The sequence below is a fragment of the Mchenga conophoros genome, linkage group LG13, assembly GCF_057382185.1.
Source record: "Mchenga conophoros isolate Kocher_MC1m ecotype Shallow Benthic linkage group LG13, M_conophoros_male_GT1.1, whole genome shotgun sequence".
Lineage (NCBI taxonomy): Eukaryota > Metazoa > Chordata > Actinopteri > Cichliformes > Cichlidae > Mchenga > Mchenga conophoros.
The window spans coordinates 24,088,010-24,115,196 of NC_140538.1; the positions used below are offsets into that span (position 1 = coordinate 24,088,010).

Consider the following 27,187-nt stretch of genomic DNA (forward strand, 5'->3'; position numbering starts at 1 on the left):
CACTTGAATTAACAGTTCAGCAATTTTTAGCCTCTGCATGAAGTGTGAGGACTTTCAAATTTGAAATTAAAATTTCAGACGCAGCATTTGCACCTCAGCTGATATGAGCTGCTCTTATAGATCAAACACAGCCCATGCTCATACTTATGTAGGTCCTATAGGTCATCACACATGGAAATAATTAGCATTTTAAGATATTTTTTGACTTTGCAGTTTTCAGTGTATTTTCATGCGCACTCTGTGTTCAAAGCCATCTGTTTGAGGCATCTTTTAGGGAATCAGTAGATATTTTGTAATGCTAAACAGTGTTGCAAATGCTTTATGCATGACTAATTATGCAGCCATGTCTGCAGAGTTCCTGGATCTGGTGCTTCTGAATGATGTCAGGTTTACATATGCAAAAATAAGACTAATGATCTGAGGATAATTTTAGCCTAGCTTGGCCTTTAATCTCTCTATTCATCTAATCCCTTTTCTCTTCAAAGCCTCCCGAGATGACAACAAAGCTCCAGCAACAGAAATTTTAAGCAAAACTGTCTTAGAAATGATTTCTTTTAATCACAACCACAGCAAGTTTTTTTTATGTTTTATTATTAATAGTCTCTGCTACATTAGTATCTGTATCAAACAAGCTCGGCAGTATCAAACTGCTGATCTGTGGTTATTAAGTAAATTAGTTTGGTGCACCACACACACACAAACTCATACACACAAGCGCACACACATGAAACATGTGAAACAGAGGAGCTGTAAAGATGTAATAGTACAACGAGCATCGTGAGTTGAGGATATGGTGAATACTTGGTCATAACCAGGTCAAGATGATACCACTGGGATTCTAAACAGACCGTCTGCTGAGCAGGTGGGTTTCTATACAAAGATTACCAAAAAAAGAGAAATACTACTCAAACAAAAAGAAGGAATACAGATTTAAATCTGCAACTACACAGTGCACACATACACTTTTCTTCTTTTTGCTTGAACAAGAAAAGCGAAAAAGAATATAAACACTCATAAAAATGATTTAATATAAGGACTTTCAAGCCAGCTAAGTGATTTCTATAAAATCCGTCAAAAATAAAACTGTGGTATGTCTTTTAATCATAAATATGGTCAGTAGTAACTGTTTTTAATATGTGCACTGCACATTCGAAACTATTTTTTCAATCTCTATAAATCATCATCGATAAACTCAGAGGTCCCTTTTCCCAAAGAACTTTTTGAAGACAGACTTGTTGCGTGGCCGCGGCAGGCTCACGTAGCTCCTCAGAGCTGCGTCCTGATATTTGTCCTGCTCCCACCCAGCCAAAGCCAGCAGTGGAGGCTCAGAGCTTCTGCTTGCTGATGCGCTGTCTGTTGACTTGTCTCCCACCACCAGAGTCACACAGTAGTTGGAGCCTGTTTCCAGGCCTTTGCCTCCAGGGGTGCGCAACATGGGTTTGATCTTTTGGTAAGTTGCTGCAAAAAACACCAAACAGAAAACATTAGAAGACAAAAAGAAATAACACAGATATTATAGATTATAAATGCTAAAATGTATTTTACTAGTTGCATACTAACATGAAGTAAAGGAGTGGGAGCGACGCTTGCTACTTAGCCAGTCCTGACCGCTGCATAAAGGGGACTGGGGAGAGGAAGAGGCGTTGTCTTTGAAGCCTCCAGAGAGTCTGTGAGTCATCATCTGCTTTAAGCTGCCTTTATCAACATCTAGGAAGGGCCAGAGAGAACATTAAAAATAGGACTAAAGTGACAGAGGAACGAGGAAAAGCAAAACCCTTTATTGTATTAACACCAGTCTTAGTTATGTTGTTTTAATATGCAAGTAGACAATACTTTAGCTCCCCCTAGTGGTACCAACTGTACCTGCAACAACCATTCACTAGTTCTTTGGTTATCCAAAGCCGTGAAATTAAATCTTTTATACTACATTAGCTGATAAAATCATTGCACTTAAAATAAATCAAATGTAAATTGTACGTAAAACAATAAGTAACAGAGTGCATCCTCTAACCACCAGCCCAGTGGGACTAATCAGAAGCCGGCGGTGGAGAATGGGGTCTATTTTATTCTGTATTGCCGTGTGCGAAAGTGGGGCAGAGGTATTTGTTAAACTGGTCCCAGATAAATGCAGCTTTTGTCTGCACAGCAGAGGCTCTCACCGCAGCAGCCCGCATCTGAGGATGAGATTAAATGTTCATCCAAACGCTTGAAGTGACTCTGTGTCATGTGATTTAACTCTCTGGTGAGGACAACAATTTCTTTGGTCTGGGTGGTACCCGGTGGGTTGTGCCTGGGAAACAGTTGGGTGACATCATGTTGAGAGGAACAGTGGCAACCGTCTGGATCATGACATCCAAAACAGAAGGGGGGCTTTCTGTGGACAAAAGAATTGCAAGCTATTATTTTACAGAAATTAATATCAAAGATTTTGTGTAATTCAAATTATATGAAAGCATCTTACAAGGAACTGGGGAGATCTTCATTAAAAGGGACACCTAATATTGAAGACCTACACACTGTCTGACCTTTAAAAACACACACAAATGAATTAGAATAATAATACTGAACATTAATTCAGTGTGAGCTGTGAAATAACTAGTTTACCTGTGCTTGCTTGTATCTTCATCATCCATTTCTTCATCATAAAGCGTGAAGATGCATTAAGCAGATATTCAGACCCATCACGGAGCCTAAAGATCAGAAAACACGATTTTTACCGTTCCAGCTGCTGGAAAGGCATCACTGCCTTTAAATCAGTATATTTCTATTAAACAGCAGCTGCTACAATCTGACCTTAATCGAAAGCAGTTGGGTTTTTTGGTGTATTCTGGGAAAGGTAAACACTCTGCTCCCATGAGGTTCAGTGGCAGGCCACATGCAGAACTCTGCAGCACAACACAGTGTAATCATCAGTGACCACATTCTATTTACTTCAATTATTAATCCTCACTTTTCTCTTGGGCTCCTTTTGTCGTGATTTCTTGGCTTACCCTCAGAGTCTCCTTTCTATCCTGGTAGAAGCACAAGGTGTGTCTATATAGGACAGCGTGGTAGGAGTTCCAACCTCTGGAGGGTGCCTGTGAAAATAAGATAAGAGTGTGTAGTGCTGACTGCACGCTTTACATTTGCTGACTGTGCTGGCTTAAACATTTCTTACTTTCTTCCCTCCCAGCTGCAGCTTGTGCTTCCTCTCAAGCATCCCCTCCATAGACTGCAGCTCAGGTTTTCCACTCTGAAGGGAAGTGAATTAATTCAAAAAAATCAATGAAAAAAGAAAACTCATAGAAGAGCCCAGATTTCCATTACAGACTGCAGTAACACTCACTGAGGTGAAACAGTGCCACCCTGAGGCCACATGCTCCTCAGGTTTCTCCAAGTCCTCTTGGCTCTGTGAGGCTTTCCTTTGCTGACAGATCCCATCCAAACCCATATGAACTGACAGGAGACTCACTGACGGGTCCTGTTCAGGGTGAGAAGATATAACTTTTTAATGTAGCTATACTGCCTTGAATACCTACAATGCAACTGGGGTGAGAGCAGTATACATGCACACAGTAACTACACATAATGTGCAAGCCATATTGACATACGAAAGTATATAAAGTATATGCCATGTTTCTACTACATCTACTACCATAAAATCTACTATCCTGCCTAGCACTAAGTCTCTAGAACTGCATATACTTCTGCTTTGATTTACTTTGGCTTTGAATTCATTTGTCTTTGTCTTTTCTTTTACATAATGAAAAAGTAATTAAATCTATTCCGTTAAAAACTGTTGACACACTTGTCTGTCTGACCACCCACCACAATGTGTGAGAAAAAATTATTTTTGTAATTTCAGTATAATCTCAGTCATGTGGGATCATCACACCCTGACCTCACCTTCAAGCAACCTGTGTGCTCGTCTGCCTCCGCCCCCACCTTTGCCTTCTCTACCTCCTCTTCCTCCTCCTCATCCTCTTTGTACTGATAAATGTATCTCTGATTGTCCCCTACATCAGGTAGCTTCACTGGATCTGAAGCAGTCTCGTTCACTGTCACTGAAGTTTTGCTGGCTGGCTCCCTGTTAGGAAAAGCTGCCCAGGACCTTCTGTCTCCTATAGACAGTGGAGGAAGGTGATCTTTGGGACTCTGGCCCTTTTCATAACCCAGCAGGTTCTGAATGTGGGTGGGCAGTTTGAATTCAGCCACAAGAAGGTTGGGTGCCGAGGCAGTGACGAGGTTTCTGTAGAGCACAGTCGGGGTTGTATCTGAAGGTGTCTTTTTGGCTTTGTCTAAAGGTTCCTCATTGGGCTGGTACATGATGTCTGAGCAAATGCTCTGCCTGTAGTTAGTAGTCTGGTTCCAGATGTCCTCTAGCTCTTCCTCCTCTTCCTCAAACTGCTGGTGATCAAGGTGGACAGGCTCTGTTTCTATCACTGTTGAGCGTGAAGGTGGACCTGTTGAATCATTTTCTCTTATTTTAGTGCACTCTGTACCTCCCACTTCAAGAGATATAAGCTTCCTCACCACTCCTTTAGGCTGCATGCTATCAGAACGTGGAGCATCATCTTTGCAAAGCTTGAGACTGCTGGAGGTGGAGATGCCAGAGTCCACAGAGTCCTGTCGAACACTCTTTGTTGACTTCAGATTGACTCTCATGAAGGAAGCTTGGCTTGACTGAAGTCCAGGATTCTCTTCATGAAAACTGTGGGGTCTTGCACATTTGTGGTACTGATGTCCATTTAAGTCTCTAATGAGTGTATGAACACTAAGACACTCGTGTTTATGTATAGCTGTAGTGGAGGTGGAGGTTTGGTTCACATAAATATGCAACTGTGAAGGCTGGACAGTCCCATCCTTCTCAGCTGTGCTGGTTTTAATCTCTGACAATGTTTTGTCCCACTCCTGTTTTTCCTCCTCACAAAGAGCCACCTGGGTTTTAGATAAATCATTACATTGTACAGTCTGATCCTCATCTTCCTCCACAGAAGGAGAAGGTGGAGGTTGTAAACCGCTGTCCACACCAGGAAGATGTTTCCCAAGAGATGTAGATAGCTGTGTCTCAGCAAAGCTGCTTTCAGCTGAAGTGTCATGCGTGACAGTGGGAGTGGGTCTAGTCTGTCTGAAAGAGCTCAGGAATGTTTGTTTGTGCGAGTGAGGGTCTGGATCAGTCCCAGCTACTTTTTTTGATTCTGGAGGGGCAATAGTAATGATGTCCTGAATGCTGGGAATGAGATTCATATCTTTAGGTAGATCAAAACTCAATACAGAACCCAAGGAGAGGAACCTGCAGTGGCTTTTCACCTGACCTGCTGTGGGTGTAGTGGTGGGTCCTGCTGAAACAGCATATGGAGTAATGCTGTATTCCCCTGAACACTCTGTATCAATGTCCTTCAGCAAAGGATTCTTCATATAGGCAATGGCTTCTACTCCATCCCCATTCTTCTTCTTCCTTCGACGTTCCTTCAGTGGCCATGTATGTGTGTCGTATGTGATTGTCTCAGAGGTACAATGAGGCATCCCATCTGTTTGCTCCTCAACTCCCATGATTTTCTGGATAGTGTGTCTACGCGCGTCTCTCTTCCTCTTCCGCTTCTTGCCCATTCTCTTGATGCTGCTGAAGATGGAGCTGCCTCCGTTCCCTGTCGTGTTGTGGAAAGTTACGTTGGTTCCCTGAAGTGCAGGTGCTGAGGAGGATGGCAAAGAGGAGGATGGCAAGAAAGTCGGGGAGGCTGAGGCTGTGGAGCGGCTTTTTTGGCGGGGCAAGGTGATGCTCTCATACACAGGGGCCGCAGCCAGGTTGTTATCCTTGACATGCAAGTAGGTACTTACCTATTAAAAAGAGAAAAAAGTATATTAGGTATGTGTGGAAGCTCTTATATTAGTGAGATTACTGTACTAAAAATGGTTAACCATAGACTCATGCGTGCTGCAGGCTGAAGCCTTGCAGCCCTCTGTGAGAACAAGAGCTGTTTTATGTGTTACAGATGGACGATGACATGAGAGCAAAATTGACTAAGACAATGATCGCACACATCCAAGAATACAACGGATTCAGGAATGCATGAATCTGACACAACAATGTAAATGTATTAAAAAATTATCGAAGACAAAAACATTAGATGTAAGGACAAAGAACATGAACATTATTGCAACTGCACACTTACAGGACTTAATCAGAATCATATGTGGCTTCACATGCCGTCATACGCAGCTGTAATGTCTTGACCTTTCAACTCTGTGACTAATCTCTTGTTTCTGTGGAAAGCCCAGACTATAAATCATGGTGTGCAGTCTGGGGGCTTTTCTTCGAAGTTCAGCAACAGTTCTCTGTCTAATGACTGAACCTCTGCTGGCACTTGAGAGAGCACTCATGCTGCGAGTCATTTTGGAGCATGATTTTCATATGAAGAGAGGATGAGGTCACTGCTTTCAAACAACTTTAGCACAGCCGCGCAGTCAAACACGACCAGGTTTATATCAGGCTTGTAGTGAAATGACAGCAAAGAAGAGAGAGCTTCTGTCAACGTTCACTGTAGGTAGAAGACTGATTGTGCTCTTCTTACTCATCACCCTCATTCTGTCTCTGTCAGCAAATCTTTTCAGTTTTAAATCCTGGCTCATTTAACAAGTTGTAGCCCAAAGAAGTTTAACAGTAAGAAAAAGCTCAGGTTTTATTGTGTGATTTTCTGGTGGGAACTTAACAATTCATCTGAGTTTATACAAGATGAGCTGAAAAGGCACGATGACTGCTGACAGATTACTGCAAAGACAGACTTGCCAAAATACACAGATTTGTTTTCAGTGCATCAAGATTACTGAGATCATTCCTCTTGCTTTTAAGGCTGGAATGCATGATGGAGAGCAAAACTGCTTTAAATATGGTAGTGAATACTGCAAAGATAACAGTTTATTTTCGGTGTAAATTCCCAAGAAATGTAAATCAACTGAAAAACTTTTTATACACAGATTTTGTACAACTTGTGGTTTGGGGTGTATTGTTATAAATCTATTGCAAGCATTAAAGTAAATTATAAAAGTTACGTAAATACAATATTTTTTTCCTGAAAACAGAACATTATTGTTCACCTATTGAATGTCAGGTAGATCACTTTATTCATTACGTTTATATTTTTACAAATGGATTGTAAAAGTAGCACCTTTCTTTTCACATCCCATTAAAAATCATAACAGAAAGGACTACATTAAAAACAGAATTTATTTGGTTTTAGATTTTCATTTACGACTCTAGTTAAGTGGGGAAACTCTGAGTTTTAATAGTAAAACAGTTTGTTTTCTTTTCTCACTTTTCTCATGTTAACTATAAATTTTCCAGCCACAGCGACTTTGGAGATGGTGTCAGTATGAATATGATAGCACCTCGGCCTGACTTATTTCCCGTTACTCTTATGTCTCACTTACAGCGAAGGAAACAAGCCAGGGAAGCTGCAGACTGGCTGTGTCTTGTAACAGATTAGTAGAGCATGCTCCCTTAAGAAAAGAGCTACACACGGCATGCAGTCCCAGTACACTTCGAGATGCAGCATGCAATGCCAGTTCACACCGCGCAGTTTACCTCATTTGCACTCTGCCGATAAATCTTTCTCTTTCGCTTTAAACTACCCAAAGTATTTTCCAAAAGCCCCTGGCAGCGCCTCCAAAAGTTTTTATAGGCAGAAGATTGAGGCACAGTGGGCTGAGGGAGAAAACGGGGAAAAAGGAAGATGTGAAGGCCAAAGGAGAGAGGGGAATGAACAGCAAGACAGTCAAGAAGGGAGATCCCATGCAGTGTGGTTTCAGGGAATGCGTGTTACTGCATTAACCTTCAGGAACAGTAACAAATATCATCTGTTTCAGTGCTTCTGGGAGAGAAGTGAATGTGGGCATTAATAGTGACGCCCCATATTACTGTGTAGCTGCTTATAGTGTGAAATGATGAGTGCGTCTCTCACCCTGTGGACAGGCTCAGAGGTCTCCTCCACTACCTCTTTTGTCCCAGCAGGCAGGTCAAGTACCTGAACCTGGCTGTCCCCTGTGTTACCAAAGCTAAGGATGAGGTTGACTGTTCCCCCTACAGGAGGGCTGCTGCCCTCTTTAAGCACCAGCACGTTGGCTTTAGGAGGATCATCCTGGGGTCCAATGCTGTTCATGATCTCATACCCATCTTCTGATGGCTCTTCTTTATGTTTCTCAGCATGACTGGGCACCAAACACAATGGCTGGCTATTTCTTGCCTTTGTTGTGTCTTCAGTAGGGGTGACAACTGGGGATTGATGAGAATGGAAGGGCTCTGGCTCAGGAACTGAATTCTATGTATCATGGAAAGAGAACATAAAAACACAATGGTTTAGAAACACTTTGAACTACAAATATTTGTCATTTTATATTACAATTTCCACTTGTCAAAAACATACATGCACTGGTGCTATATTGTTCTCCCCAGCCTTCATTCACTCATTCTGTCTCTACAGTAAGTGTCCCTCTGCTCATTTACCTCTGTTGATGGCGGGCCCATTGTCGCCTCAAAGTAAATGTTGTCCTGTGAAGGTTCCTGTCTGCTCTTCTTGTGGAGCCACTGTTGCTTTTGAGCCCTCCAGTGTACCAAGATCCACCCGAGCATACTCCTCAGTTCCTCCATACGCTCTCTTACCTGTAAGACATTAGAGTTCGTAAAGTAGAACCAAATAAAAACAAAAATATATTCAAAGAAAGTCACGTGTGAAACCCTGCTCACCATTTGTGTGAGGTGGTGCTCCTTGTCTAAAAGATTTTTGCCTGTGGCGGCCAGCTCATCAAACTCCTCAAACTTTTGCTCAATTTGCATATCCAGCTCTGCAACCAGTGATGTCTGCCCGTCTTTCCCAAAATGCAAGGTGGTATCTGAGAAAATGCATGACCTGGTGTCTTCTGTCCATGAGCTATTCAGAGATCAGGTTGGGGTGGGAGGTAGTGGAGGAGACAAGCAACAGGGCTGTGAGAAAAACCATACATTCACAAAGCATGAGAATGACCAGGCTCTCCCTGGTAGGACAGACATTCATTGCCCTGTCACACTCAGCCCAGGAAACTTGCTCTGACCTTCTCAGCACATCTTAAATTATACACTTCCCCAGGGACCTGTGCTTGACAATGAGAACATCCTGTTCTTTCCTTGATAGATGTTGTAAGGGGCAGATGTTCTCACAAAAGTTGATTACGAAATAACTTGAGGCCCAGAAAAGGGTCACAACATCCTCACGCCCTGCTTACATCATGGCAAGGTAGCTCCTGAAGAAGTCCTGGAGCTGCGCAAACTCTTTCAGACGTGATTTGTTCTCTGTCACGCTCTTTCCCAGCTCGTTCCAGGCCTGCAGTGTAGCCTGAATTTTTGCATCTAGTACGTGCACTCTCTCTGGACACAGATCCTTCAGTCGAGAAGCCTGGTCCTGCAGCTCCTTTACCTCCTCCCTGATGATTTCATAGTCAGTCTGTGGAGAATCACAGTAAGAATCTATCATCTCCCATCAAATCCACTCACTCAAACAGCCTGTACCAATTGTATCTCTGACTATGACCTCATCTCCATAGCTTAATGCATATTATTCAGTTAGAGGCCCATATGGTCTACATATGGGCTGCCACGCTATAGCTAGCTTGCAGTCGGAATTTTTTTGTCCTCCTTTTGACGAGGCAGTAATTAATAGTGTTGAGGGTTCTCTGGGACCACTACTTCATAACGTTTCTCAGCTACAGTAAGCCACAAGAACACTGAGTTGTAGATGCTTGTCTGCTGACGGCACAGTTATTTCAGTTTGGGAGATTAGGTCATTTCTGCTTTTCAAAGGTATCAAGTACAGACAGCTGTGTGTGCGTGTGATAAACATAACACTGCCCAGAAAATGACTCACACAGAACTTTACCATCCCCAACTTCACATCTCCAACCCTGTGAACCATGGACACTCATACACACCCTACCAGATTTGCTCATAAACACACACATACACTTTGAGAGCTAACACAACAGTGACTCATGCAAGCACAAATAAATATCCCACGGGAATAACAAACTTTTGCTTGCTCTATGTAGCTTGCTCATAGCACAAAGGAGAAAAGGCAGGCTTTTTTTGTTGTTGTTGTGAAAAAATATGTCACAACAGGAAACAGACTGTGGAACAATGTGTTGGAGGTGACTATAAGACAGTCGGGGTTGGGGGGACTTCCCTTTTTTTAAATACACAGGGCAAACTGTCCATAATCCAACATCAGTGTAATGGAATACTGGACTGCATTACCAGAAATGAATCATTTCAGATGTTTACAGCATAATCACAACATGTGCCGGCATCTTTCTCTCACCTCCAGGTGGTCCTGCTCCTCCCGCAGAGCCTCTAGGCCACAGCGATCTGGCTCACACTGAATGGCCATGTCTGTCTCCTTCTCCAGGATGTCCAGGCTCAGATCCTTGCTGAAGCACACGCACTCCTCCACGCGCACTGCCAGGCTGGCATGCTGGCGATGCACCAAGTCATCATGAGTACTCATAGGATGTTATTAAGTCATTATACTTCAGTGTACATTATTTGTTTTCCAATGAGAGCCACATTGCAAATTAGTTTAAAATGGTGTCATGGATTCCCCTCCAGCCATCTGCGTATGTGCTTTTTTAAAATGTGTACTTTTTTTTTTTTTTTTTTTCTTAAACCAAGAGTAAATTGAAATAACACAAAAAAACACATGTGAGGGGGAGTGGTGGCCTGTCTTGGGCCTATTAACTCATTCACTGCCATTGTGTGTGTGATATATATATATATCTAAAATCTCCTCTTCTTACCTTGCTCATCAGCTCCTGGATAGCCTGGTCGTGGCTTTGTGACCGACCTCTTTCTCTCACTGTGTCATTCAGCATCTCTACAGCCTCTCGTAGCTCTTCCACGGGGTCTCCCATGGTTTCTAAGAGAGGCTCACCACTGCCGCTGTTCTGAAGTGTCAGCAAAGTAGGAGCTGGGGAATTTTCACTGTGGAGAGGCTGTTAGGTACAAAAAGAGTTACTATTCATTTGCCAAGTTCAACTGAATTAAAATGGTAGTAATGTGAATGAGAAAAAGTAGTAGTGCATTGCAATACTGCCACTCCTGAATTTATAATTTAATCTAAAAATTCTTATACTATATTATTTTGATTAATTCATAGAACACTGTCAACAGTTTTGATAAGGACTGCTTTTAGTTTAAAGCTGTTGTAGAGTTCATAAAATGGATTTATATTGTGTTTGCAGTGTGGCTGTAACTCAGGTGGTGGAGCAGGTCACATACTAATGGGAAGGTTGGTGGTTTGATCCCCGTCTGCTCCAGTCTGTTGCTCTCCAATAAATCCCTCAGAGTTTGAATGTGTATGAATGTTAGATAAAAGCACCTACATAGAAAGAGCTTAGAAAAAAGTGCTTGTGCGAATGAGTGAATGAGGGAATTTGTGTAAAGTGCTTTGAGTGCTCAGATAGAGTAGAAAAGTATATTTAAGAACCAGCGTACTTACCATTTAAACTACAGATTTTCAGGTAGAATGCAAAATTTGACAACAAACTAAAGCTACCTGTAATGCTAAAACTGGCTACACATGCACAACAATATATTTTTTTTATTAAAACTTTTTACAAGCGTATCCTTTAAATGCCACTATTGAAAAATTTACCTACCTGCCCTAATCTGTACTGACTGCCACTGAGATCCTGGCTTTCCTCCAGCTCCACACGTTCCAGGAACTCGGTCAGCATGCGCGTGTCCTGCAGCTCAGAGCTCTGCTGGGTCAGGGCACTCTGGACACGGTGGTACCTGGGAAACACAAACACCAGCAGGGATGTTATAACCAAAAGTTACACCTAAATGGTAAACCACATCCACATATACAACCTTGCATCCTTCAGCAGAACCACATTACAGAGACCGCAAGCATCTTACTAGGTGACTCGTACCGTGCTAGAGCACTGCTTATGTTATCATATATCATGTGTCACATAAACATATCCTGTACTTTAGTGCACTGAGGTACCTCCACTGTGCAGAGTTTATATAGGAAATGGTAAAGGGATCTTTTTGAAAGGGTATTTTTCCAGAATAAATGACCCTTACATTGCTTGTGTGCACTGTTAAATAATGACATCATAACAAGTGTCTTTCAGCTGCTTAGCGAGAGCCTCCTGCATCAACAGGACCTCAGACTACACAAGTGGCCATCCCTACCCCATCTAACACCCCCACCCTGGAAACACTTAAACTGAGACCTTTCCACATCTGTATTTTCTTTGGTCAGCTTGGTGTTCTTTACAGAGTCTGAACTTCTGTTTATAGACACAGGTATGTTGGGTAAACCAGCCAGCATCATAAGTTTTAGTGAGAGTCCATGGCAACAACCTGTCTTTCAAGGGCCAACCAAAAAGAGAGGCGTCATCTTGCAAACACGGAATGGGTGACTCTGACACACACTGACAAGCTGTGGGTGAAGTGCATGTCAAAACTCTGGGGTAGACCTCACTAAGTGCTGCATGAATCACAAATGAATAAACTTTGGCCGTGAAATGATGAGCACATGGAGAGATATTTTTGCCAACTTAGAGAAAAATCTATGGATATATTTATATATATATTTGTGGTTTATGGGGTGAAACTGTTTGTCTTAAATAAGAACTGGGGAGCTTTATGAACAAACTCTTCCATGTTGGATTACAAACATGGCAAGCCCAAACCTGTGACCTCTTGGAAACACTGACTTCCTTTATTTCCTGACCACAGTGATGAGAAAAACCACCAGAGTCTCATTGCTCAGATCCATAACATGAACTTTCCATGATGACAAATATCAAAGGGCTACCCTTGACCTATCTTTCTAACATACTTTTTCTCCACCTCCTCCATGCGTGCCGGTAGCCCTCGTGTACGTGGGTGGCTGTGACTATGAAGGCGGTCCACCTCCTGCCTCAGAGCACTGAGTTCCAGGCTACGGGATGCCACCTCTTTCTCCAGCAAACGGCTTTCCCTCTCAGCCATGCTCATTGTTTCAGGGTCACCGGCTAAGACAGATTCCTTCATGGAAAGCTCCACAGACTCCAGCCAGGCCTCCAAGCTGCCAAGGGCCTGGAGCACTTTCACAACCTGTACAGAACAGACATGGAGAGGTTGGGGGAGTGCAATTTATGTCTCATGTTATAGAAGTTTTCCTGCTTTAATTTCAAGGTGATTTAATGCACAGTTTAAACTACCAAAGGCACTGTTCAAAGACAACAATAATACGTGGAAGTAGTTGCTAAGACTTACATGACTCATGGTTTCCAACTAGGTCATCAATCTGGATTTGCAGCCTCTTTCCAAGTCATAATCAAATTATATCTGAGCACATTTTATATTCCTTGGATTAGCCTTCATAAAATGTTGTGACTACATCTCAACAACTCAGCCAATTAAGGTGATAAAGTAAACAAGTTTCTAACCATGAGTGCATGCATACAGCTCAGGATCTGGCTGAACAGAAAGCTTTTAGTAGGGATAAAAAGGATCCAGGATAATTTGTCATAATCATAAATTTCAACAGAGAAGAGAGAACAGCCTGTGAACTATTTTCTTTTCTTTAAAAAAAAAAAAAAAAGAATGTTACCCTAAAACCCAGCTCTTCTGAGGCCTGGAGAAAGACAGCATTCCTTTGGTGTCTCTTCCTCAGTTCTTCCCACAGGACTTCCAGCTGGCCAAGGAACTCCTCGATCTTTGTGCTTCCCGGGTGCTGTGCCCGGACCAGCCCGTGGCCCTCCTAAGGAAGGTTCATTAAAGTGATGAAAGAAAATTATGAATAAGAAATGAAGTGGATTTTATATTGTAACTATAGACTAATCTAAAGCTTTGGGTAAGTAAAGTTGTCTCAGACGTGATGTCAGCTCATTGATTAATAAACCAGACCTGCCAAGAAACCCAAGTTGCAAAATGTGGGGAGATTTTTTTAAAGGAATTCATTCAGTGCTTTATTTCAAGAGAAACTGTGAATGTGACAGTGGGCTTCAGTTTACCTTTTTGACCACCTCTATCCTGGCTCGGTTGTTAAGGATTTCCTGCTCAACGGTTTGCTGACACCTCTTTGCTGCTTCCAGCCCCTCAAAACTGGCTATTGAACACACCTGTGTAGCCATGGACACGTTGTCTTTGAGCCATGACAAAGTCTGAGATGGAAAAAAAGCAAAGAGAGTAATGAGGAACAGTTTACACATATGATTTAGCTGCTGAGGCTACAGGAAACCACATAAACAACTTCTAAGTGATAGATATGAGTTAATGCAAAAATACATGGCCATATTGCGGAGTACAAATGCTATGCTGACAATTAACAGCAATCACTTCTGATGTTGAAGGCACAGTCCTTACTGCCAGCTAACCTGTTTTTGTACTTTTAATTGTATGTGTGGAGCATGGAAACAGTTTTGCAAATTGATTTCTATTGTCGGGAGAATAGTGGGTGTGACTGGCAGGGGAAGTAGTCACCTTGTCAGCAGACACAGTGAACCTCTGAAGCTGTATGTGAAGCTGTGGGTGGCCTGGAGAGGGGGTGGCAATCTTGGGTTCTGTTCTGGGCTTCCTGCTGCAAAGAAAACATAGACTCCAATTATGACTTACATAAAGACCTTTCATTATGTAAGATGGCGAGAGAAGCCAGGCAGAAACGTCACCTTTCCCCCTTCAATTGATTTCCGACGATAGCATCATCAATGCAGACAGGGCTGTCTCTCATTGGTAAAGAGGTGTGGTTCACTGATTGCTGCTCCTGGCTTTGGCAGCTCTGTGTTCGTCTACCACTCCCACCGTCAGCAGTACTCTGTGGACAAAGGAGTAAATGTCTGTAGGAAAATCCAAAAGATCAGCAACATGGTGTGTGAGTAATGCTTGGCCTTTGCTGAATTAATGCTGACAGGATGATTAAACGTCTCAGAAAAGAGGATTTCATGCTGTGAACAGTCACTAGACAATGAGGCGTTGCTGTAGCTCAGTACTAATGTGAATGTTACAATGTGGCTGGACGCTGGACAACATGGACAGCTGCCCGGAGTTTCTCCTGTAAATGACACAAAACATACTCACAAAGGTTCGCTATTTTTAGTGAAACAGCCCAGACCAGTCTCAGAGTAGAAGCTATTTCTGTTTGACAGCATCAAACTTTTTCAATACTAAAGATGGCAAGAAAGGTTTAAAAATGTGAAATTACAAAATGAATGAGCACAACGTTACTAACATATGTTAAACCACTCTGATCATAAAAAGAGCCATTGTAGATAGAAATATAACCCTCAAACTCCCATGCCCCTGCTCCCATTTAAAGCAGCAGTGTTGTTTCAGCTTTAGACAGTGATTTCCATGGTCATCCACCCCGACTCTGTTGAGAACTCTGGAGTTTTTAGAAAGGTCAATGCCACAGCGATCAACCTTGTCTATGGGCAGAAATATATTAAAGACGTCAACAGCCACTAAGCTACTTTTACAACCATATGAGTATTTTAAAGGTTGGCCAAAGGGCTCTACTGAGGAGTTTCCAATGAGAGCCACAAGTATCTGGACTGCTACATTGGGCTATCCTGAGTGCAGGTCTTTTACCTTCTTCATCCTGCTGCGAGCAGCTGTGTACTACAACAACATATTTTCTTTTAAACTGATGTTTTCATAATTATGTATATGTATGTATACAAATATTTAATTCAAGTGTTTTAGGCTGTTTTTTATTGCTTTATTCGGTAATTACTTCTTGATGTTGGTGCTGTTTCTAACTATACAGTGCTATACATGTAAGTCTTTGATTGCTTCTCTTAACTAAACCAGATGATATATACTGAATATGAAATTATAAAGTTATGGAAGCACTTAGCAATGTGCCATAGCAATTATACAAAAAATACAAAAAATCCATTTATAACAGTGTTTTATGGAGGGCCCTTAATTTAATCATATTATTTTCTGACTGGGCTTATAGAAAAAGTGAGGCAGGGAGCAAAGAAAAGTGTCGCCTCCAAAATTATGCAAAGTGCAGTAAATTGTAGGGGTCTAACATCATTTACCAACATGCCAGTCATTTTATAGGCCAGGCTGAGTTTCATAGAGGCAAATTATAGGCCCATTTATGTGCTAAAGCAGTAGAGCTAAAAACCTCGTGTCAAAGAATTTATAATCATTGCTAAGGTCTCCTCTGCAGACAGGCATTTGCTTCTGTCTTTCATTTTTGCAGGGCACTCCACTGTAAACATGTCGTGTCGTTTCACTTTGGCAGAATATCAGCTACAGAAAAAATAGCCGTTTAACAATTTGGTATGTCATATTTAATGGTATTCTGTGCTTTACCATCTTATCCAATCATTTACCATTTCAGCATACTGTTCACTCTTCCTTCCTATCCCTTTTCTGCTGATCTCCTCTCACCCTGTGTGTCTTTCTGTAGTGTGCTATGATGTCAGCCAAGAACTATCACTTAGCAGCAGACCCATCTGGTCTCCAGCAGTAGCATCTGGCTACAATTAGCCAGAGAAACAGATGATAGCCATGTTTACCTTCAGAAACAAGAGGCTATATACGGCTAAAACAGACATGGATGCATATATTGAAGCACGTACAGACACTAAAACCTTTACAGCTAATTGACTGAATTATTGCAACAGAGAGAATAAATACATTGTGTATGTGCACATGAACACATATGCAAATGTGCAAATAATTCACAGTCACTATTAACCTAAAGATCCATGTAACTGCGTCATTGCACCCTTAAAAGTAATGGGCTCAATTCCATACACTAGGGTGCTGTGAAACTATGTGACAAATTACTCTTACTGTTTTAACAGGTACCTGTGCTTGTGCTTAGCACTGCGTTTGGCCTTTAAGGCTCCAAGCTTTTTCATGGAGTGTCTTTTTAACCCTTCCATAAAACAGTGACAAGTAAAGCTCCCATAGTCAGTGTACCCAGGCAACTACTAACTCCTAGTGCAATAAAGACCATTCTAACCATTCACTCAAGGTCGTCCTGCATGCCATGGCAACAAGATCAGTGTTTGTAGAGCAACAACTGAGTCAGGTTTGCTGCCCTGATGGGCTCCTGTCACAGATGGTGAGATGCGAGAAAACATGAGTAGAGAAATTTACTGAAATAGTAACATGAGAAGAATGGAAAGAATGAAGTTTGCTTTCTCAAGCATCTGTACTTTCTGGCTTGACAAAGTTAGGACATGGGCCCAGCAGGGATCAGAAGTGCTCAAGGTCAGCGATACAAGAACAGCTTTGCTCTAGGCTAAACTCAAACAGCCACTGTAATCAAAGAAATGTAATGCGCTAAGTTTAAAGACTAAATATTCACATAATTACTGGTTTTAACCACACTTACATTTCTGGATAATCAGACTTTCTGTCAGGTTTATGGGCAGTGCGGTAACTATAGGAGGACCCGCGAGTTCAATAAAGTTCCTGTAGGCCTCCAAGACAAGGAATGTCAAGTCCAAGGAATAAACATACTCTCTAGAATATTCACCCTGGACTGAACTATGGACCCTCTGTTAATATAGTATTAATTCAATGACTGTACTTTTGTTAGAATGGTTGAAAGCCAAGATATTTTTCTACCATGAAGTGAAATTTTGGAGGGAAAGGCTTATTTGCTCTGGCGCACTGTTCAACCATGTTGTGCAGTCAGGGCTTGACATTTTTCATGGAAACTTATGTAATTCTTGTGCCAGCACAAATAACACCTCTAAAAGCTCTTCCTGTGTCTCCTACAGGGCAATATTTGCAACATTTGAAGACTGGGGCTCTTGTTAGATGATACAGAAGGTGATTGGCAAAAAATAGAAAACACAGTTACATATTGCTTTTTTCTCTATAGCACTGATTTAAGCACAAAATTGGTATTTTTGCAAACCATCTTATCACGGAATTCTCCAAAACTGGGACATCCGATGATATAATTAAGTAGAGGGAAGATGGAAAACAGTATTTTGGGTGCCAAGAGTAGAAGCCACTGCTTTACAGCACATCTGTCAAATTCTATTTTGGAAAACTGTGCTTTAGCTGTATATCAGGCAGTTTCCAAACCAAAGGACGAAGTGCGTCACTTTCTGAGGCCACAGATTTTGTAGGACTGAATGGGGCTGGTGTCATCTTTTGCCAGCACTGATGGAGTTGTTCTCTCCTACTTGGGAACCACAATGTGGTTTCTCCAGTATTACAGTGAAATACAAAAGCTACTTACAGCACAGCCTTTCAGATGATTCTTCTCCTCCTTCACCTCCTTTCCCATGATACAATTTGCCTCCATTCCCATGTTGCACTGGGGTTCTTGGGCCAGTGTCAGGAGGTCAGAATCTTCCCTGGTGAAAGTGGAGCCAGAGAGAGAGAGCGTGGTCTTGTCACTCCTGCAGGGTGAGCAGACCAGGAGGTTACTGTAGTACTGACAGCAGGGCTTCAGAGGCCAGCGATTCTTTCCAATTATGGCTCTGAAGTTTCATGCCAGTGTTTGTGTTGTTTGATTAAAATAGTCTTGAAAAGCAGCTGATAAGAGACGGCATGATGTAATATTTGGATCTAAAGATAGGCTACTAACATGAGAAAGTTTTTGCACATGGATGTCAGAAGCTCTGACTCACACAATTTACAAATTTTGCAATATTATGATTATAATCATTATTATTATGATTATTTCACCAAATGGAGTAATCCATCTGTTTAACCTAATGGCCTTCTGATACAAAAATTGGGAACTTGAAACAAAATATCAATGATTTTGGTTGTAGTCATTAATTTGATACAGCTTCTAGCACCCTAATCAGTCTAAGGATGCAAAAGTCTGGATAGTTAATAAAAAGAAAAAAAAGTCTGGCTACATAGTGCTTGTAGTTACAGTAACAATAAATGTATTTTACACATTCTATAAAAAAATAACTAAATATGCTTGTAAAGAAGTTCTACTCAGATTTAGCAGACTGTTTCAGATGACATCAGGATTTTAATAGTAAGAGGTGAACAAACCACGTTTTCAACTTGCAGTTTTGCCAATACATTATTCATGTTGTACACCTCTCCAAATTCCAAATCAGCACAGAAAACTTCATATTCTAAACTGAGAGGTAAATGGTAAATGATAATCTGTGTGCTAACTGGTCAACAGACACGGCAGACTTTTTCTTTGCTTGTAATTTTTCACAGATTTAAACCAAAATTAGACGCGGATAATCAGAATGAAGAGAAAACTCTTCAGGCAGAGCTCATTTTCATTTGGAAAACTGTTTGGTTCTCCCAGTGCATACGTCTGACGTCAGTAACAGTAGGGTAATGACAGAAAAAACAAAGTTCTAACTCACTGGGTAGTTGTAAAGGACCAATTATTGAGTGAAATGGTCCACATATTTAAGGCCACCAAAGTTGTTAGGGTATCCTTGGCCTGTTGGCGTACCTGAAAAGCTTCTGAAGAAGTGCCCAGCAATCCTTCACCTCACTCTGCTTCCGTGTGACACTGGCAGCCAGGGTGGGACAGAGATTCGACAGCTGGGATACACTCACATCAAGCATCTACCACACACAGGCCTGCAGGTTAGGTAGAGAAGGCTTCTGCAACACACTTTCAAGATCTGACAAAGCAGTGCTGCTTTAAGTGAAAAGACACAGCTTACCATGATCTGACTGGCGATCTCACGCATTTCTCTATCTCCAAAGCTGTCCACGTCTTTCAATACAGACATGTTTTTCCTCTAAAAGAAGGGACACTGTGAGTGGAAGAGCCTCTCAGATCTAATATATGATAATATAATTAGGTTTTCAGGAAGTTTTACCATGCTGTTTATAGCAAATAATATATTATCAGCCTGCTGGTAAAATGAGGACACTTCCAGGGCCAGATGAAGATTTTCATGGTAGTTTTTCAGATGCGACTGCATCTTCAGCCACCTACACAAACAGCAGACAGCAACATAGAGAAACTCAGTCTTCAATTAATCTTTAGATTGGAGGTGTTTCATGCAATTTTTCAGTCAAATGTAAGTGACAAACATTTTATTGATGTGTTTCCTCCTGCTGGATATGTTTTTGCTATCTGTCTTCCCTTGTTTCTCCAGTTTCAGTGCCAAGTTGTTGATTTCCTCATGGAGATTTCTGTGTAGCTGCTCATCCTGCAGGGGAACAGGAGAACACAATCCAACTATGACCTCAGCTGTCTTTACCATACACTGATGGAGACAAATTACAGGCAGCCATAGATAAATTACTGGAAAACCTCTACAAAACTGTAAAGGAAGCTATTAACATATGGAAATGCATATATTTTTACCACAGGAATGTTGTTTATAACACTTTTATCAGTGTTCGGGTAATTATTAGTAGTAGCTCACCTGTTTCAGATCTAAAATTCTTCTAGTCAACTGCATTTTGTCAACAATTTCCCCCAGGACATTCACCAGACACTGTTCCTCTTCCTGCTGGCACACATAAAAGTCAGTGTTTATAGCCCCCATTTGTTAGGAACCCAACCATTATTTTTTTTTCAGAGGCACCAGGATTAAACCACATTACCTCTGCTACCAAGCAAGATGCTAAACAGAAATAGCCTTCAGCATGCAGTGAGGAACTCTGAACTTGATACTAAGGGACAGAGGAAAGGATGAGTGGAACGTAATGGAGAATACGTCTCCTAGGGTGGATGTTTTATAGACTTCATAACCAGCATCCTCCATTACAATCCCACAGGTCCATTATCAATCATCAGTTCCCTTGTGCCAGACACGGACATGAACAGAGAGATAAACATAGGCCTAAAATGAATTAGATGATTGCTTTTTGATAATGACAGGCAGATGTTTTACACCGGTGAACATACACAAACCAGAGATGTCTTCAGGATACTGAGCTAATTTCCTGTATTGGAAAGTGCTGTTTTTGTGACTAATATCTTGACAAATGTTGATTGGAGCTGCCTGTAGACTCAGATTAGCCTCTGGGCCAACTGTTTTGGCATAATTGTTGAAGTTGGAGAGCATTATTAACTGCTGTTTTTTAATATGTGGATTGCCTGCTTTGATAAATACGAAGGGGAAAGAGAAATGTAGGGAGATTACAAAGGTGATGTGAACAGGATAAGAAAAATGAAACATGTTCAGGAATTAACAGTGAAATACAAAACATTGCAAAAAAAAAGAAAAAGAAAACGTAAATTACATTTTACCCTGTTGGTGTTGAATTTAAGAAAATAAGACATATTGAAGGAAATACCTGCATCGTAAAGACAACCAATATTACAAAATACTTTGAGTTTACCCAGTAACCCACAAATTTTAGTTGTATGTAGTATAAAAGTAGAGAAAGACTGATATGTTCCTTACCTTCTCTTTAATCCATGCCTCCAGCTTGTCCACCTTTTTGTTGAATTCCTGCAGGTTCTTGGCTCCTCCTAGGGCCCTCATCTGATTTGCAGCCATCTGTTTGAGGGTCTGCCACTGGTCCCTGAGCTGACTGAGCTGCTTCTTTACCAAATCAGATGTGGGATTCAGTTTACAGATCAGCTGCTCACCCATCTTTTAAAACACACAGAAACACAAAGACATTGTTCATTTGAATTGTCACCCAGAGCAGAGGCAACACATCTGTCATTCGTGTTTTGGATATACTCCTGAAAACTCTCAGAGTTCTGCTTCTGCCCTTGCCGGCCTGTCTGCCGAGCAATGTTAATTATGACCAATGCACAATTTCCAAACATTTCTCCTGTGGGAGAAAGTATAAACTGGCTTGACAGAGTCGCCTGGAATACTGAGGTTTCCTCTTTTCTCTTGCCTGGAAGTGCCTACCATTATGTTATGTGTTATATGATTTGACAGGCTCTTTTAACACCAAACGCAGTGATTAATGGTTACATTCAGATGCCCATTATGTGTTAAAAAGTTAAAATAAACATTTAATTTTGGACATAGGGTGCTCAGATGTGCTTGTTTTGGTAACTCTGTGATATTTCAGTTAGTGTCCAGTCTCATCTTGAATAACTTTCCCACCTGGTTGAGTTGAATCAGGGTGTTCTCAAAGTCTTTAAGATCTCTCTGAAGTATTTGTGAGGCGTCTTCCCAATCCTCCAGGGGGCAGCACTGAATATTACATCCGTCCTTCAAATCCTGTAGCTTGCCTTTGATCCACGCCTCAGCCTACATCCAAATTACAAACACAGGCAAAAATGTCTCAGTCATGCTTCACATTGTTATTCACTAATATGTTTGCTGACCTGAATCTGAGAGTGTGTGAGACTGCTTTACACACTTCATGCTGGTTTAGGGAGCATGTATTCAGTGCTGTTTGGCCAAATTTTCACAACAATTTGGTGATTTTTGTGACAGTGACAAAGTACAGACATGACAAAAACTGATTTTGGACCCATAAAAGTGACGCAATGCTTCCTTGTACATGTGAAAATTAATGGTGAAGACTGATTTGTACATTTGGACCAACAGTATATTCTATTTTTTTCTTTTGCAGCGAGTCATTTCACACCTTAAGCTGATCTAAAGCTTGGATTGTGAGATATCATCTGCATGAAAGTACACTAGACAAAAGCAGTCATCATTTTACATATCTAGCAAAGACCGAATTTTTTTCCCCCCGTCTTATTGTAATACAGCATACAGCACATCAAGCACATCAAGACCAGCTCTTTGTTCTCCAGTGTCATGTTATACAGAGCAGAAGTTTCTCTTGGCAAGGGCCTCGACTCCATTGCATAAGACTTTGTCTTGCAGAGCAGCCTTTTCTGGCAGCCTTCTGTATGGAGTGAGAAGGCCAAACCAGGTGGCCAAAATCAGAAAGCGTTGGAAAGTACGTGTTTGTTTTCTGCAAAGAACACAGCATGGAAGTCAGTGGCCCGCCTAAGTTACAAAAACTAATAAATCAGCTCAGGTTCTTCTACTTGTCAGACTGATCCGGACTTTTCTTTTTTTCACAGCGCTGCTTTTGTGTACGTCAACTGACAGTTACACACACAAATAAGTCATCATACCTTGACATTACATCAGAGCATTATTTCCCAAGGAATTCGGTGCGACTGACATTGAATAATAAACTCTGTAGCAACTCCACTTTAAAATCAATGAAACATCAAGACCGCACATGACACATCCACCAAACAGCTTTTTGCTCTAGATTAAAATATGATGTCACTGCTCCCCAGAGGAGCAAGTCATTAACTTTACAAGGCCCCCAGGGTAACGGGCGTATTTCTGGTTTCAACAGAAGGAAAAGAGCTTGACAAAACAGGCCTGCCCCTATCTTCTCACACTGGCTCCCATGGCATTATAATGACCTCATACAGGAAGTCTATGATTCCCTTGTTTCTTCCTGTCCACTCTGCACAACAATGGTCTGTTCAAATCATACAGTTGGGCCTTAGTCTAGCCACAAAGAATAGAAGGACTGCAGTTTAAAAAAAATATGGCCACATAAATAAACATTGCAGTTAATACATAACAAATTTTAAAATAAATATAAAAAGTTGAAAGAAATCTGATTTTGGAATTTATAGAGAAAACAAGGACAGTTGATTGACAGTTATAAAATATCTATTAACGGGCCACATTTTTTACCTCTTTTGTAATGCAACTTGGCCCAGAGAACATTGTGGGGGTTGAAGTTTCTCTATTTCTCTATCTTGAAAATGAAATGGTGAAAGGCAAGATATGTTGCAGAGCAGCCTGGGAGACAGATGGCTCTACACAAAGTCCTGCTGCACCATGTTGTGACCCGCTCCGATCCCCTAGCTCGAACCATCAGGGGCCATTAAAAGTCTCTCCCTGGAAGGCTCACTTCCACTTTGACAGAAATGTAATACTATAATAATACATTTTCATCAGCAATAGCAGTCAACCAAATCGCTGTAAAACAGGCAGGTCCCCAGGTACCTAAACTTCCACTTTTATAAAGCCAATTGTCAAAAACCGTGAACATACAAAAGCATCCTCCACTGTGTCCAATGGGTCTAGTAAGCTTGTTAATGTGCTACAAAGCTTTTAACACATACATACATCATATTCAAATGTAATTCTTTTTTTTTTCTCGCCTATCACTTGGATGGTTGCTCGACAGAGGTCTGATGGCAAAGCCAACTGCTGGACAAAAATGTCCCTCAGCCGAACTCGCTGAAAAATGTCCTTGTGTGTGCTGGGGTAAACGCAGCAGTGAGATAACACAACCAGTTGTGCTGCTTGGCTGAGTCTCTCTGAGCAATAGGCGTGAAGGGATGGAGCCAAACAATGATCTCATCCCCAAATAATTGCTTGTGGCGGTTTCCCCTCCCTCTCTTCCCTCAGCCGAACACAGCTCATACAGTTCTTAGGGACAAAATAAGAATCAGTACATATTTTGTTCTCCTCTGAGGGTCATACAACAGGCAATTTCCTTTCTGATTTTAACTGAACAGCATAACATGTTTCTTTTGGGATCAGCCCACTGTAGCTTGTGGTCTTTGTAGCATTTATAGATTAAAACAGATTCTGATTAATTAACTGTAAAATAAGAGGCTGCAAATTTACGAGAAGCTCCATAGAAAAAGTATCTCTTCAAATCTTTCCTTATTTATTAGACATTAGAAACAGACGGAGAGCAGGAAAATAAAGCTTGTATGTCAAAGAGTGAAAAACAAATGATAAACCCACTGAAATACCACGAGGAGCTACTGATGCTAATACGCTGGTATGCCTTCCTCGTGTTACCTGCAGTACTTCCTTGCTGAAGAGTGAGTTGCGCTGAGTGAAGCAGTCACTTGGAGGTGTAACAGCTGCCGACCCTTCAATCGGTGTGCGTGGATGGCTTTCTTTCCTCTGAGGCTCATCCTCCTGCGGTTCAGGTACTGATATCTGTGTGAGCATGCAACACAGAGAAAGTGTTGAAAACACAAGAGCAGTTTGTCTCCAACGTAAACCTTTTTTTTTAAACAGATAAAACCATACACCAGATGATGATTGCTTCTGACAAACCTTTAAGAAAGAGGCACAGCTCTCCAGCAATATCACTTCACAATCAGAGGATGTCTAAGTGTCCGCTTACATTGATTATACCTATGTTCGCCATCCAGGCACATTAGAAACACATGGCAGACTGGCCCCAAGGTCTCTCTTAACAAAAACCTACTGTCAGCACCACGTAGGATGAAATGAACACGACTGGCACAAGTTCACTAATGGACAAGCATTCCTGCTGGTCCCCAATCAGGAAACATCTGGGCACAAGAGGGAAGCAGGAACAGGCAGATCCTCCAATGTTTTTCAGGCTTATGTGTAAACATGTCATCTTTAAAGAGCCTTGACAGATCACGTTCGCTCATTATTACCTGCACAGGTACAGGCACCAAAGCCACTTTATCTCTTGTAATAAGAACATTTTGACAACGTGGATGAATAATACATGAGCAGAGTAAACTCAAAGTATTGTTGTGGTAACAAAATAGGAAATTATGTGAAAAATTACTCCTTGTTTTGTTCTTGAAGGGGAATTAAGGCCATGGCAGTCTGTGTATTATTACAACCAGCCTCCACAAGTACTTCAGCTAGCCTTTTCTTTTGTTAACATCTACTCCTGACTTCATGTTTTCCAGTGGGCCCTGCCTCTGCAAGCTCTGCTGTTAACACAGCACTTCATCCGCAAGACGCAATGACTTCAGCTTGGAACCGGCCAAATCCAGCAGCCCACTAGCTTTACACAACATCCTACAAATATACTTTTAGTGTTTATTTGTTCTGTATAACGTGTCTTAAATACACGACAGCAAAATCAAGAGGAAACAACGATTATTCTGGGTAGCATTCAACCAAAACACACTGTTCTTATAACTGGTTTTCCACCCCTGTGTCACTTAGCTTTAAATTTATAATATAAAAGCAGCTAGCTATAAAGAAACTCCCAACAAGGGCTAGCTTTCCTTTAGTCTAAATAAAACACTAAAGACAGCTGCTCACAGTAGCACAGTAAGTAATAACAAAATATTTTAGCCTCAAAATTCCACTTCTTTTACCACTTCTTTTACTCTAAAACATGTCTTTTAAATAATGCTAACTATTTGACATTAATTTAGCAGTTAGCTTGCATCTTACCTGTTGTAGGGATTTCTCTCTGTTCGCTTTCGGTCTGGTTTGTCCCTGCATGGGCTGAAATTCATCGCTGCTCTCTTTTTTGAGTAAAACCTAAAATATTAGGATAAAATATGCAACCGGGAGGGACGAGAAATGTCAATAATGAATGAAAAAAAAAGAAAGAAAGCTAGACAAAAATGAACGCTGGTAATTAACGTTTTACACGATGTGAAAGCGCACGTGCTTGTGACTAATTCCAACAGGCCTTTTCGGTTGGAGCTAGTAAAACAAATATATCTTCGATTAACAGCCATTTCTTTAATAACTTTCTGTTTTTAAAAGATCATGTTTAGATCATTTTCATATTCTACTGGAAATGTTATAATTAAAGCAGAACAGTGTTGGAAAACTGGCCTCTTCAAGTTTAAGGTTAATTATTTTGAAACTCTTTAAAATAGCCAATTTATCAAATATCCTTTATGTAACTAAAGGTATGCTACACATATATTTGACAAAAAATATTTATCTATATTTAGACTTTTTTTTTTTACCTTAACAACAGTTTTAATGCACTGCCATATTTTTTGAGTCATATTTTTTCTTTATTGTTAGAATTCTATGTGTGCATGCAGTCTTGTACCTTAAATTGAGAAGTGGGCTTATTCTCACAGCTCACACCCACTATCCTTGGCAGATGTACTTCTGATGTGCTGCTGATGTTGTTGTTGTTATTGTTGTTTTCAGATGTGCACCGTGTAATTGCAGGCTCTGCTGTCATCTTGTTCTCTGGCCTGTCTTTGTTCCCAGAGATTGTGATCTTCTTTATTGATCTGGAGACGGCAGAGGCAGAGGCAACATTCTGGTTCAGCTGGTCCTCCGCTGCCATCCGGTCTTGGTTGTGTTTCACGGGGGCTACCTGCTTGACAATCGGCGAGACGAGACAGGGTCCATGTGCACACACCTGTGATCCACTGAGGTAGAGCGAGTTCAGATTGTGCTGCAGCACACAGTTATCCAGAGTCTCGCCAGGCAGATAACTCTGTGTAAAATCCTGACATTTTGCCACAGCAGGAGCTGACAGCCTTGTCCCAATGGTAAAGGGCTGCACCTTCCTCACAATACTCTCAGACAT

General features: G+C 41.3%; 1 protein-coding gene across 6 annotated transcripts; it reads right to left on the minus strand.

The window, feature by feature from the left end:
• Positions 1-550: 550 nt before the first annotated feature.
• On the minus strand, positions 551-27,187 carry mymx (myomixer). Of its 6 annotated transcripts, none has more exons than XM_085297352.1 (34): positions 26,696-27,187; positions 26,077-26,166; positions 24,700-24,843; positions 22,000-22,146; positions 21,337-21,528; positions 20,350-20,433; positions 20,012-20,130; positions 19,795-19,909; positions 19,636-19,713; positions 19,419-19,534; positions 18,219-18,381; positions 14,668-14,813; positions 14,483-14,576; positions 14,014-14,163; positions 13,611-13,760; positions 12,855-13,111; positions 11,659-11,794; positions 10,798-10,992; positions 10,323-10,475; positions 9,235-9,452; positions 8,720-8,903; positions 8,480-8,635; positions 7,938-8,294; positions 7,562-7,681; positions 3,886-5,817; positions 3,326-3,460; positions 3,158-3,232; positions 2,991-3,077; positions 2,794-2,885; positions 2,605-2,690; positions 2,462-2,525; positions 2,160-2,374; positions 1,561-1,707; positions 551-1,458 (listed from the first exon to the last, which is right to left on the minus strand). In XM_085297352.1, the coding sequence occupies exons 1-34, from the start codon at positions 27,185-27,187 to the stop codon at positions 1,193-1,195; spliced, it is 7,155 nt and encodes a 2,384-aa protein (XP_085153478.1). In that variant the 3' UTR covers positions 551-1,192. The 6 variants fall into 6 exon arrangements, with proteins under 6 accessions (XP_085153478.1, XP_085153476.1, XP_085153479.1 ...); XM_085297350.1 differs by having other exon boundaries at positions 14,483-14,579; XM_085297353.1 differs by having other exon boundaries at positions 14,483-14,579; positions 18,219-18,336; positions 20,350-20,436.

What these genes read in the sequence shown, in the direction of transcription:
- mymx (XM_085297349.1), bottom strand. Translation starts at nt 27,187, where the DNA reads ATGTCTGAGAGTATTGTGAGGAAGGTGCAGCCCTTTACCATTGGGACA. An exon ending in CCTCTGAGCCTGTCCACAGG is followed by an intron (nt 7,682 to 7,937) that starts GTGAGAGACGCA and finishes TTTCTCCCTCAG; the next exon opens with CCCACTGTGCCTCAATCTTC. An exon ending in GGTGGCACTGTTTCACCTCA is followed by an intron (nt 3,233 to 3,325) that starts GTGAGTGTTACT and finishes ACTTCCCTTCAG; the next exon opens with AGTGGAAAACCTGAGCTGCA.